The sequence below is a fragment of the Amphiprion ocellaris genome, chromosome 15, assembly GCF_022539595.1.
Source record: "Amphiprion ocellaris isolate individual 3 ecotype Okinawa chromosome 15, ASM2253959v1, whole genome shotgun sequence".
Taxonomy (NCBI): domain Eukaryota; kingdom Metazoa; phylum Chordata; class Actinopteri; family Pomacentridae; genus Amphiprion; species Amphiprion ocellaris.
This window is the reverse complement of record NC_072780.1, coordinates 30,824,540-30,837,960: the sequence shown is the minus strand read 5'-3', so window position 1 is coordinate 30,837,960 and position 13,421 is coordinate 30,824,540. Positions and strand designations below refer to the sequence as shown.

Below are 13,421 nucleotides of genomic sequence, written 5' to 3'. Positions count from 1 at the left end.
GAGATGTACTGGGCCTGAAAACTGGTTCTATGTTAGTAGAAGATTCCACATAGATTCAAAAGTAGTTCAGGTTAAGCGTATCTCACTCAACATCCAAGCTTTTAGCACGTTTCAGGCCTTTAAAATCTATTAAATCCCTGCAGTGGAGCATGAATCCTGAACATAATTAATATTTCACACATTCATGAAGAAGAGGTTGATTCTGAGATTCACGGGGTGCAGGTTATTTACAGTATGTGGTGCAGAAAACACTGAGACTTCTGCAAACTTTTGCAACACTGCATGTCCAAGACCCCATGATATGGCACTTTAAACATCAAGTCCAGTGTTACAGTTGTTTCTGTGACCATTTCTGATTTTACAATGGAGCTCAAACTGGAGCAAACATCAAATACTGCATTTGGTATCAGACACTAGCTAAAAAAACAGTCCTATAAAAACTAATTAAAGGTTCTTTCTGTGCCAAAATGCAAAGATTTCATTGGTTCGAGTTACTCACATGTGACTAATTGCTGCTTTTCTCTGCTTTAAATTACCAATTTGGAATAAGCTGCCAATTTGGACTTCTGGTAAGCATGTGATTTGGAACTAAAAACAAAAATTTAAAGATGAATTGATGATAATTTTTTTTTTTAAACACAAAACATCACTGGTAGCTGCAACCCTGGCTGAGATTAATGTGTTTAATTTGTGGAGCTACAGTCAATTTTGATGCAACTTATACAAATTTGTGCTTTTTTGTGACCAGTACAGAGAGATTTTGAGACCATTTGTGATTTAACTATGGACCTCAAACTGGTCAAACGGCAAACATTGCATTCTATGTCAGTCAACAGCTAAATTAAAAAAAAAAAAAACAAAAAAAAAAAAACTAACTAAAAGAATCCTTTAATGCAAAAATATTGATACTTCATTGGTTGTAGTTGCTCAAAAGTGACTAATTGCTGCTTTTCTTTGGTTGTAATTACCAATTTGGAATAAATTGCATCATGCCACATGTGATTTGGAACTAAAAATAAAATTAAGGAAATAATATAGAGATGAATTGATGATTAAAAAAAGTATCATTGGTAATGTTAACAGATTTTGGCACCATTTCTGATTTTACTATAGCATTCAAACTGGAGCAAACATTGCATTCTGTCAGTCAGCAACTAAAAAGCAACTAAAAAACTTAATTAAAAGTTCTTTTTATGCAAAAAATGCAAAGACTTCACTGGTGCAAGTTATTCAGATGTGACTAGAAACTGCTTTTCTTAGTTTTAAATAACTTATTTGAAAAAAGCTGCCATTTGGACTTTTGGTAAGCATGAAATTTAGTTTTTTCTCAACATGAATTGACAATGATTGAAAAGAAAATCATTGGCAGTTGCACCCCTGGTTTTGATTAGTGTCTTTAATATGTGGAGCTACACCCCATTTTGATGCAACTGATACAAATTTGTGCTTTTCTGTGATCAGTACAGATGTTTTTGTGATATTTGTGATTTTCACTGCTGCTCAAACTGGAGCAAATGGCAATACATTTTGTATTTTTAACTAACGGACATCAATTTGTACAAATCTGCTTTCACTTTGACATCAAAGAATGTTTTTCTTCTTTAATTCTTATCAAAAATGTCGAAATAAATTAGCCAAGACTCAATATAATACAAGAGGAAAAGTTCCTAGTGGGGTGAATACTTTTTAAAGGCACGGTAACGGGACTTCCAGGGAGCGCTGCAGGAGCACTGGGAGCAGAGTATCACTGCACAAGGAGACCACTTCAGCGGGGATGCTGGCCAAATTGAAACCAGTTTTTGATTGTTTTGGGTGCAGTCTGAACTTTTTGATCGTATCTTGTCTGTGGGATCTTCTGTTCTGATACAGGACAGCTAAATATACCAGTGAATACACAGGTACGACTACAGGTTGAAACTATTCCTACATAAATAATGCAGCGTCAAATCAAAAAACAACTCAGACACAACAGCAAATTCCGCATTTCAAACCTTTTGTCGTTTTTGATGATCCAGGCGCTGGCCTCGGGGTCTACAGATGCAAACAGCTGGCCTTCCAGTAGAGGAGGGAAACCCTGAACTCCGATTATCATGTTATTTGCCGTCAGTCTGAACCGAACTTCCTCCTTGGTGATTCCTTCAGGCATGCGCACGCAGACCGTGATGTCCTTGGCCGTCTGCTGCCAGAAATAAATGGGATCTGAGTTCAGAAAGGACAGAAAAGTCGCTGAAGTTAATGATCAGCCATCTGTTAGAGTCATACATAAGACATCTGATACGCTGCAGAAATTGAAGGAAATTACTGCTCAATATACAACGACACTGCAGATGAGAGACGGTTAAAATAAATGATCACAGCTCAAGAACCAGGCCGAGCTCACAGTGATGCTGTTAATTCTGCTGCACAATTTGAACAGGTGGAATTTTCCACCCACAATGTTGTCAAGAAACATCAAGTGAGACCAAAAAGCCAAATATTTATTACTATTTTCACTATTATGTTTGCACAAAACACCCAATGTGGCTCAATTAAAGTCAAAACAAAACTTAAAACTCATGAGAAAGTAAAAAATGACTAGAACTAATTATTGATTTTGTGAATTACGTGAAACTTTGTTATACAAAATCTTCTATGAAAATACAATAGTTAGAAACAAGAAAAGCACTCTGAGCGCAGTACTCCACCAAGGTTGCTCAGTCGTTGTATGATTTCTGACGAATGAAATCTTGAATAAAAAGTGACCTTGTGCTGAGCAGAAGAGTGTGTTATGCATGTGTACGTTATGTACGGATACCGAACCTAAATATGTAGCGGGCAGCAGGAATTGATGGACTCAGAAACACCCCACAATTTAATCCATTGTTCCTTGTATCATTTCCGATGGATAAGTCCTGATAAGTCCACAGCGGTGGATTTGTAGTAGGATCACAATCATGTGATCGTCAGCAGGCAGCTGACGTAGTGTTCACTTGTTGTCATGGTTACAGCGACGCCATGACGCTATCTGGCAATTAAACAGAAATCTTTAACAAATCCGTGGATCCAGACTATAAGCCGCATCACTGCCAAAATCTAATCACTTGGTCCTTGTGTCATTTCTGACCTTCCCTGAAAATTTCATCCAAATCCGTTAGTCTGTTTTTGAGCAATGTTGCTGACAGACAGACAGATAAACCAACACTGATTGTCACATAACTTTGCCGAGGCTCCACCTCCTTGGTGGAGTAATGATTCAGAACCTAAGATCTTGACAGAAATGCTGAAGTTTTTGGTATCGGTACAAACCTGTGCTCGATTAACGTTTACATCTGTTGTCATAAAAAAGCAGCAAAAATAGTCGTTAGATGTTTAACTGGGGTGTAGGATCACTGTCTTAGTGTATCCAAGCTTTATTTAACATGTTTGGCTGGTTTGGGGTCAGTTAGGTTCATAGAAGTCTCTGTCACTCTGAGTCTGTTTTTCAGTAATGTTGCAAACAGACAGACAGACAGACAGAGAGACAGACAGAGAGACAGAGAGACACACAGACAGACAGAGAGACAGACAGAGAGACAGACAGAGAGACAGACAGACAGACAGACAGACAGATGCTGATCGTCACATAACTCCACTGCATTCCTTGGCAGAGTAATAATTAAAATAAATAAAACCACTGAATGAAGAAGTGTGTCCAAACTTTGGTGACTGGTACTGTATATATCAGAACACACACACAGTCATTTTTTAATGAATGTCTAATGGTTATTTTAAGCAGTCTGAACCAGTGAAATGCTTCTACTTTTGCTTAAAAAGAACCTTTAATTAGTTATAAAATAATTGCTGCTATGCTTCTGTTGATCCACCAGTTGAATATTTGATTGATTGTATTTTCTTAGATGGTTTTGTCCCACAAAATTGCACATAATACGCAAAAATAGAGAATTAGTTACATCTATTTTGTACTTTCGCATTAATTTCGAGTTTTGTTTTCACTTTAACCGAACCAAATAGACTGTTTTGAGTCAATTTAAAACTGGAAACAGTAATAAATATTTAGCTTTTCGGTCTTGCTTGATGTTTCTTGACACTGTAGGTTGAAAACTTCAGCAGAATGTGTGCAACAGAATGAACAGCATCACTGTGAGCTCTGATGTCTTCAGTGAGAATCTACAATGTAGAAAATAAACCACTGAACGAGACGTGTCTAAACTTTGGACTGGTAGTGTATCTCATTAACATTTTTTATTTCAATTGTTATAATAGCAAATATGTTTTATAAAACCAGCAGCTAATCTAGCTAATAATTACAGCGTTGTAAGTTAAAGTTCTGATCGACCTCTTCCTACAGACATTTTTCCACCAACATGACGCCACGTTTCCGTCTCAACAGGGAACAAATCTGTTCTCACCACTGCCCACATTGTTGAGAAGCAAAGTTCCTGTCGCCTCTGACTCACAACCTCCATCGACCTGCTTTTGATCTGTTTATTTTTCCTGCAGCTAATGACACCTGTACCAGCACAGCGCTGTAATAAGAGAGTTGTTTTCTAAAAACCAATAAACGGAACAAACGATCCCATCACAGATCTGATCAGACACCATTCTGCAGCTTGAAAACAATCTTCCAGAAGGAGTCGGAGGTTGTTCCCCGATACATATTTCTAAAATAAAGTCCCTTTGAGTCAACAAAGTCCTTTTCATGTGCTGCTGATCCGAAGGCAGATTCCTACATTAGGTTCTTTCAGGCTACAGTTTTTCGTCCTTCGTCTTGTGCTGCCTCGGGTCAGAGGGTTCCATCTCGCTGTAATGCTTCCGTCGGGCTTTTAAAGAGGAATAAAACAAACCAACCTCATCACTCAACGCTTCACCTCATCCCACCAACCTCAGAAACAGAGAAAATATCCAAATTCACTTTAAAAATATTGCTGTGTCTTCAAGGTTCCAAATCTGCTCAGGAGAAACCAGTTGCAGATTGTTTTCAACCACTACAGCCAGACTGCATAACGATTAATCAAGTACCTGAGTATTTCTAACAAATACTACTTCGTATTTTACTGCAGTACATCTATCGGTCAACTATAGTAACTTTTAGGATCTAGATTTCACATTAATACAAGCTTAATAAAAGAGACACAAAAGTTTAACAGGTGCTTTAATTCATTTTAATTAATTGACTATAATTTTTTGTGTTCATTTCTTCCTATTTTACCCTTTATTTATTTACATATTTATTTTATTCATTCACTATTATGACTAACACTATTTTTAGCATTGTCTTTAGGGTTCTTCCCTCTACTTTCTTTTATTCCACTTGTTCTTTTTTCCTACTTAGATGTAGCATTTTTGGTTCTTTTATTATTTTATCTGCTGTTGTTGTATTGAATCATTTTGAAAATCTTTCACCATATTTAACTACATTTCTGTCTCCTTCTGTTTAGACTGACAATCAATCTGTAAACTCTGTTTTTCAAAGGTGCTATGTAAATAAAGTAATTATTAAACTCAAAAGTCTAAATAATAGGGTCAAGACTTTACAGTGTTATTTAAGGTGTGTTTTTTACTTGAGTAATTTACATATTAGGGAATGAACCCAACAAAAATTACAAAAAATACTAAATTATCTGATGCTAATACATTAAGGATACCCAATTATTGTCAATATCCTAACTAATGGTATCATGTAGCTAAACCCCTCTGGTATTTGAAATTAAACCCCACGCTATTCAGAAAGACAGCTTTTGGCCAACCTGCTTTCTAAGTTAATCCAGTGGAAAAAGTGGAATTTCCATCCTCACAAAACTTTACAGAACCAGGAAGCTTTGTAGTGCTTAAAACCAGCCTTAAAACATGGCTGAATTCAACGCAAAATTGCCACCATCAATGATTACACCTTGTTTTGACTGATTCTAGTCATTACCTCACAATGACGTGATGAAAATATAGATGACATCCCAACAAATCCAAAGTTTCCCTGCATCCCCTATGAGCAAGTTTTGTTTTCCAGCTAACAGTTTGTTCATTCCCAACCACAATGGAGAACTCCGAAGAATATAAACATTTATTGCAGTAAAAAACAACACTGCAACTGTAAATGATGCAAGAGATGAATGCAGGTAGAAAACTGTAAATGCTGTAATTTAAATATACACTGCCCGTCCAAAAGTTGTACACTCTATTTCATTGGACCGCCTTTAGCTCTGACTACGACACACATTCACCGTGGCATCGTTTCTATAAGCTTCTCAGTGTCACAGCATTTATTTCTGTCCAGAGTTGCATTAATTTTCTACCAATTCAATTCAATTTTATTTATATAGCGCCAATTACAGTCAAATTGTCTCGAGACGCTTTACAGAACCCATATGCCTGACTCCCAGAGCAAGCCAAAAGTCATTTATATCGTAGGAGAACCCCTGTGGGTAGTTAATCAAAGGAGTGCTCCAACCAAGATCTTATATTGATGATAGGAGAGTCGGACAAAGTCTTCTCCAGAACATCTCAAAGATCTTCAGTGGGGCTGAGGTCTGGACTCTGTGGAGGACAATCCATCTCCTGCTCCCTGATCCACTCATTCTCAATGTGAGCCCATGAATCCTGGCATCATCATCTTGGAACATGTCCATGAACATCAGGGAAGAAAAACTCCACTGATGTAAAGATCTGGTCATTCAGTATCTTCAGGTAGTCAGCTGACCTCATTCTTTGGGAACATAACGTTGCTGAACCTGACAAACCCCTGATCGTAACCCAAACCCCCACAGACTGGTAGACACTAGCCATGATGAGGGCATCACTTCATCTGCCTCTCTTCTTACCCTGATGCCCCCATCACTCTGGAACAGGGTAAATCTGGACTCATCAGACCACATGACCTTCTTCCATTGATCCAGAGTCCAATCTTTATGCTCTGTAGCAAATTGAAGCCTTTTTTTCTGATTAGCCTCACTGATCAGTGGTTTTCTTAGAGCTACAGCTGTTTAGTCCCAATCCTTCACATCGTTCATGTGGAAATGTTCTTACTTTCATGATTAAACATAGCCATGAGTTCTACTGTTGATTTCCTATGATCATCTGAAAGTTTGTTCCTGGAAGATGATGGTTCCCCGCTATCCTTCAGGTTTTAATAATGCGTTGGACCAGCATCAGCTAGGGTTGAATAAGTTGTTGCAGCTGAAACGTATTCATCACTGCAGTAATTATCCAATGGAAGGCTCTTTCCTATTTGCTGAGTTAAATCCAAGTGGTGACTCTTTTTTGGACAGGCAGTGTATTTATTTTACCACGCAGTGCACTGAAACAGCTGCACATTAGAGCTCTGAAACGTTCAACTTCATTCATTTAAACACCAACATTTACTGTAACATATTGAAGGAGTCTTGGAATATTAGTTTTTCCCCAAAATAAAGTGAAATTAATAATATTTATTGAATATTCTCTGTGATAAATGACAAAAGACCGATCAGTTTTCTAATCTGTGTCAGATTAGCTGCAGTAACAGCCATGGAAAACAGACTGGGTGCTAAAAAGGACCAAGTATTCAAACATATTTATGCATTTTCTGCCAAATGAATGCATGTACGTTCCCATGGCAACACAATACAAACAGTGTCACTACTGTAACTGTACAGCTTTGTTCAGTGGCCTCAATAATTCATCAGATTTATCCTTGGATTCTTTGCAATACAAATAATGTTGATGTGACATTCAGTGAATTCATGTCAATTATATCACTCACAGTTCCCACGTTTCGGCAGATCAATACTTAAAGTGCATTTATCTGACGATACTTTTGCATTTTCACTTGAAGACTGTTTATATGCACAATTTTTGCTTGTATGGTTGTTTTGGTGTTTAAATGCTAGATGATTAATCCTGTATTATTTTTCTTCAAGTTAACAGTTCCTAAAAAGAAGTTATGTTTGCAACAGAATCCCATTTAAATAATGCTTTGATTTTGAGTCAACTACCACAAAAGAACACTGGATGATATTTTAATGAGACAGAAAAGAGAGATGAGATGAGCTGCATCATATAAAAACACTCTTATGGCAACAACAATGTGCCAGAACTATCATTTTCGACACTCTGATTATCACCAAATAAGCCCCAGCACTGAAACTGGTCCAACTCTGATGTGCCTAACTAACAGACCTGCTGCAAGAAACAGACATGTTCATTATCACCTTTTGTTGTTGACTGAACCAACAAAGAAGCTAATAAGCAGAGCAGAGCTGCCAAATCTCTCATTTTATTTCCCTTCCTTCTTCCTACCTCAGTGAAGAGCACCTTTATTTTTCTTTCTTTGAACTTCTCAGCCAGCAAAACTATTTTCTGTCACAGCAAATCGTAGCAAAAGCCAGAAGCTATACCCTGTTTGTCATCTATTTTCCTAAAAATAGGATTATAATTTACTAAATTAACATCATGTTATATAGAAGGAGGCTTGAAACTAGCAGTTAAAACCATAAACTCATGAAAAACTACGTCCAATGTAGGGTAATTTTCTCATAAACTCCTATACAATCTGGTTTCTTTTTGCCACCAGAGGGGTCGCCCCCTGCTGACTGGTAGAAATAATGCAGTTCTTCTATGGGGTTTTATGCATATAAAATTCAAAACTAAAGGCAAGTCAAGATTTTAAATTTGAAACACACTGAAAGCTGTTTATTTGCTTTCATCTGAAGAATTAAACGAGATAAATTGATGTGTCTGTCTTGTAGCATTAAGACTAGAAAGAGGGTGAAACAAACAGTCGTGCTCAGAGAAGGTGTAAAATGCACCGTCCAGCACCTAGAAATTAAATAAACATCTTCTCGTATTAAATTAGATTTTAAACTAGCAATTAAGACCATAAACTCATCAGAAAAATGTTGACTGAGGTAACAAATTGGGTCATTTTCTCAGACTTCTATACAATCTGACTTCTTGTTGTAACTGGAGAAGCTGCCCCCTGCTGACTGACAGACAGAATGCAGTAAAAAAAAAATTTATATACAGTCTATGTATTCATGTAACGTATATGAAATACAAAAATGTGCAGAAAGATTTAAAATTTAGTGTGAATATGCATCTAAAAATGATTCATAGCCATACTTGATTACTCTGATGTTACTTTATTTTAAAGTGGAGGGTTTTGGTGTCCTGACATCTGTGCTTTTGATTTTACAATTTTCTTTCCTCACACAAAACAGTAGCTTAACTCACAATAATAAAGCTGTGTACTGGATACGCATTGTTCCCCCTCTACACTAATTGGCAGATAATCATTTTAGTGAATCACAAGGCAGTCAAACCATACATTATACCCCGTTTATTATCTATTTTCTTCTAAATGGGATTATAATTTACTAAATTAACATCATGCTTTATTGAAGGAGATTGAAACTAGAAAACAGGACCATTAACTCATGAGAAAAACGTTTACTGAGGTTACAAATGAAGTCCAAAGTAGGGTCATTTTCTCATAGACTTCTATACGATCAGTCGCCCCCTGCTGGCTGTTAGAAAGAATGCAGTTCTTTACATTTTTTTTATATACAGTCTATGTATATGGGCAACTCACATAAAATACAAAAATGAGCAGTAAAATTTATACTTTTGTGTGAATATGCATCTGTACAAATGATTCATAACCATACTTGATTACTTTGATAATATTTTTATTTTAAAGTGGATTGTTTTGGTGCCCTGATATAACTATTTTTGTTCTTATTTTAATTTTACTCACACAGTAGCATAGGTCACAATAATTAAGTTGTTAAACACATTGCTACCCCTCCACACTAACTGACAGTTTACCATTTGAGCCAATCACAATGTAGCCAAACCATAAAGTACATCCTGTTTATCATCTAGTTTCCTCTAAATGGGATTATAATTTACTAAATTAACATCATGCTGTATTGCAGGAGACTTGAAACTAGAAATTAGGACCATTAACTCATGAGAAAAATGTTTACTGAGGTAACAAATGAAGTCCAAAGTAGGGTCATTTTCTCATAAACTTCTATACAATCAGTCATCCCCTTGTGGCTGTTAGAAAGAATGCAGTCCTGCTATACTTTTTATATACAGTGTATGTATACAGGTAACGCACATAAAATACTAAAATGTGCAGAAAGATTTCAAATTTTGTGTGAATATGCATCTAAAAACGATTCATAGTCATACTTGAGTGGAGGGTTTTAGTGTCAGGATATCTAAAGCTTTTCCATCCATTCATTTGGACATGAAATCTATACATTATAGAAAATATATTTAGCATAACTGCATTTCTTTTCCATCAATGCAGCATGAAGTCATCTTTTTATTTTTTTGCATTTCCTCTCTCATCACTTACAGTTTTCTTTGAAGATTTCTCCCCTCTTGACATCTAATTCACTTCTTCCTCTGGGAGAGGAGAAAGGCAGGACGCTGATAAAAGGATCATCTGAAAAGCTGCCATTATTCTGCTTCTGCACCATCAACACACATCTTGCTCTGTCTGGGTCATCTTGTGTGTTTATTTCTTTGTTCAGTCTTTTGAAAGAGAGAGTAGCTGGTTGCCTGCTTGTTTACAGGTTGTGAATATAACTGCATGTAAAAACAAGAAAATGGACCAGTTGGATGTGAACGTTCAGTTCAGCCCACACAGTGGATGTTTTGTGGAAAAAGAAAAGTTTTGGTGACATGAAAAAAATGATCTTTTTGACAGTTAGCATCTTTCTGAAAGCACGGTAACTCAGAATCAAATTCTAAATTAACGTCAAACCCCAGTAATGATGTTATACAGTCCTTGTGAGTTGCATAAATGTATTAAAACGGCACATTTGCAGCTCAATTTGTGTAGAAATCAGAATAGGAATCAGCTCTATTGTCAAAGTATGTGAACACATACAAGGAATTTAACATGTAAATAAAACACAAACTGGGTGCCTTTCAATTAAACTTTCTGACTGATGTTATTTTCATTTTTATTTTACTATAGAGTGATTGACTGTTTTGCAATTTGTCAATCACAAAGTTGCCACAACATAAAGAAACTCGTCTATTATCATTTATTTTCCTCTATTTTACTCTAAATTTACTTTATAATGTACAAAATTAACATTGTGCTGTATTGAAGGAGGCTTACAACTAGCAATCAAGACCATAAACCCATAAGAGAAAGGTTTACCGAGGCAATAAATCAAGTAAGAAATACTGTCATTTTCTCATAGACGTCTATACTATGAGGCCTCTTATTGCAACCAGAAGAGTCGCCCCCTGCTAGCCATTAGAATGAATGCAGTACGTTTTTTTTTTTTACTTTTTTTGGTGGGTAATGCATATAAAATACAAAACTAAAGCCAATTCAATCAGTCCCTTTACGGAATACTGCAAAAAAAAAAATGCTTATTTGTTTTCCTCTGAAGAATTAAGAACTAAATTGAAGTTGCCAATTAGCATGAAGACTGGAAAGAAGGTGCCTGGCTCCATAAAAAGTTCTAAAATCCCCCTTCCAGCACCAATAAAGTTGACTAATTAGCATGTATTTCCAGCAGCGGCACACGAGGTGTTTCAACTCCTAATGCTAAGCCCCTGAATTTAGCCTAAAGCCTTTTCCTTTAATGGATTAGAGATAAATTGGTGGTATTTTTTCTAATTATTTAGCAGTCATTTAACTGCAATTCAAATGCTGTTTGTTGCAGTTTCTAAAAATGTGAGCATGTGAGGTTTTTCATACTTTTAGATTTGTGACTGAAGTAAGGTAATTTTTCAGACATTTTCTATTAAATCAGCCCATTAGTTATTTAGGTAATATGAACATAAATGAAGAACATGGATTAATTACAGCTAGAAGTCAGTTCAAGTAAAACGCTCACTCTTCCACGAGCTGAACTGATCAAATCCTACAATTAGGTGAAGAGAGCTAAAGGCGTCATTGTTCAACAGGGTGTCAGTACAAACGTGAATAAATGGTCTCGGATTACCAGCCCAGACTGAGACCTCAGTCTGATTGAGAATATTCTGCTGCTCGCTCAGGCGTTTCTCTGGCGACAACTGGATGAGTCAGTTTCAACCAGCAGCTCTTAAAAGGTAATGAGCAAAAGAAGCCAGTGTTGCTTAACAGAAATACAAGCAGATGTAACCTGACGATGAGTACTAACCGGAAATGTACTCATCACAGAAATGACAGTCATATCACACGGCTCATATACAGGTAAAGAAATGGTTCAATCAGACAAGAATGAAGGTTTTAGACTGGTCTCCATAAAGTCAAGACTTAAACCCATCTAGAACCTGTGGACTGTTGAAGAAACAAGTCTGACTCAGAAAGACAGCAAATTTAGTTGAACTAAGGAGTTGTCAAAGATAAAGCAGAAGCTTGTGGATGGAAACCAAAAGAACCTAACTGAGGTGAAAATGGACAAAGGACATTTTAGCATTTAGTTTTAGCATTTCTGTATGCATATTTATGACCCAGCGGATTTTGTCATATTTCCAGAAGACCTGTAATAAATCAAAAAAGGAACCAAAATGCTGGATTGTTTTTTGTGACAAAGATTCATGTGTTTCATTGATTCCATCATAGAATATCTGAGTTATAAGAGTCATTTGAAACTCAAGATTGTCATGACATACAAGGTCTTTCTAAGTGGATATAAACTTTTGTTCGTGACTGTACATGCTGGGAATCAGGCTTGTATTTCACTTTGTTCCACAGACAGCTTGGCTTTCTGGTCAGCTTCACACTGTGAGCTTAACAAGACAAAAAATAAAGACTGCACCTTTTATCGCTATAAATAAGATCAATGTCAAAACCTCTGCTGCTGTTTTCTCAGAGTCTGGAGCATGAGCAACACAAATCTTTTGATGGGGCATCACGACATTTTCTAAATTGGGTTGTACTCAGCAGAAATTCTTTTGACACTAATTGCCAGGGTCTGAAATGAATAGTGACACTGAGGCAAAGACTAAAAAACTACAACTGGGTTTACGTTCTCTGCAAAGGATCCCAAAAACCAACCTCAGGGGAACATGGACTGGAATAACACACCATTTGCAAAGGTTCACCAAAAGACAGGTTTGCTAAATTACACTATACTGTAAAAAAGTAAGGTTTTAACTGTAATTTTTTAGGATAATTTACATTTATTTTGCAGATTTTCCCTGTTTTTGTTAAGTTACAGACAATTACTGGTAAAATCACAGAAAAACAAGCCTCAACAGTCAACAATGTCTACAATTTTTTTAATTTTTACAAATGGTACAATGTGTGACTGTAAAATTATTCAGTTTAACAGTATTTAAATCTGCAAGAATAACATTATTTTACAGATATTTTCCCACTATTTTCACAATTTCTTAAGATATTTGTTCTGGCACCCTTGCTGCAAAATTTCACACTTGTATTACATGTTTTTACAGTGTAGTGATTGGCTTGGGTTTGTTGTGTGTCAGTCCATGAAATATCAATCGGT

The 13,421-nt window shown here is 36.3% G+C and overlaps 1 protein-coding gene across 1 annotated transcript in view; it reads right to left on the bottom strand.

The window, feature by feature from the left end:
• nudcd1 (NudC domain containing 1) overlaps positions 1-13,421 on the bottom strand; it is a 72,195-nt gene that overhangs the window by 39,652 nt on the left and 19,122 nt on the right. Inside the window, exon 6 of the mRNA XM_055017698.1 lies at positions 1,992-2,199. Within this exon, the coding sequence (XP_054873673.1) occupies positions 1,992-2,199 (208 nt within the window). The remainder of the gene's footprint in view (positions 1-1,991; positions 2,200-13,421) is intronic.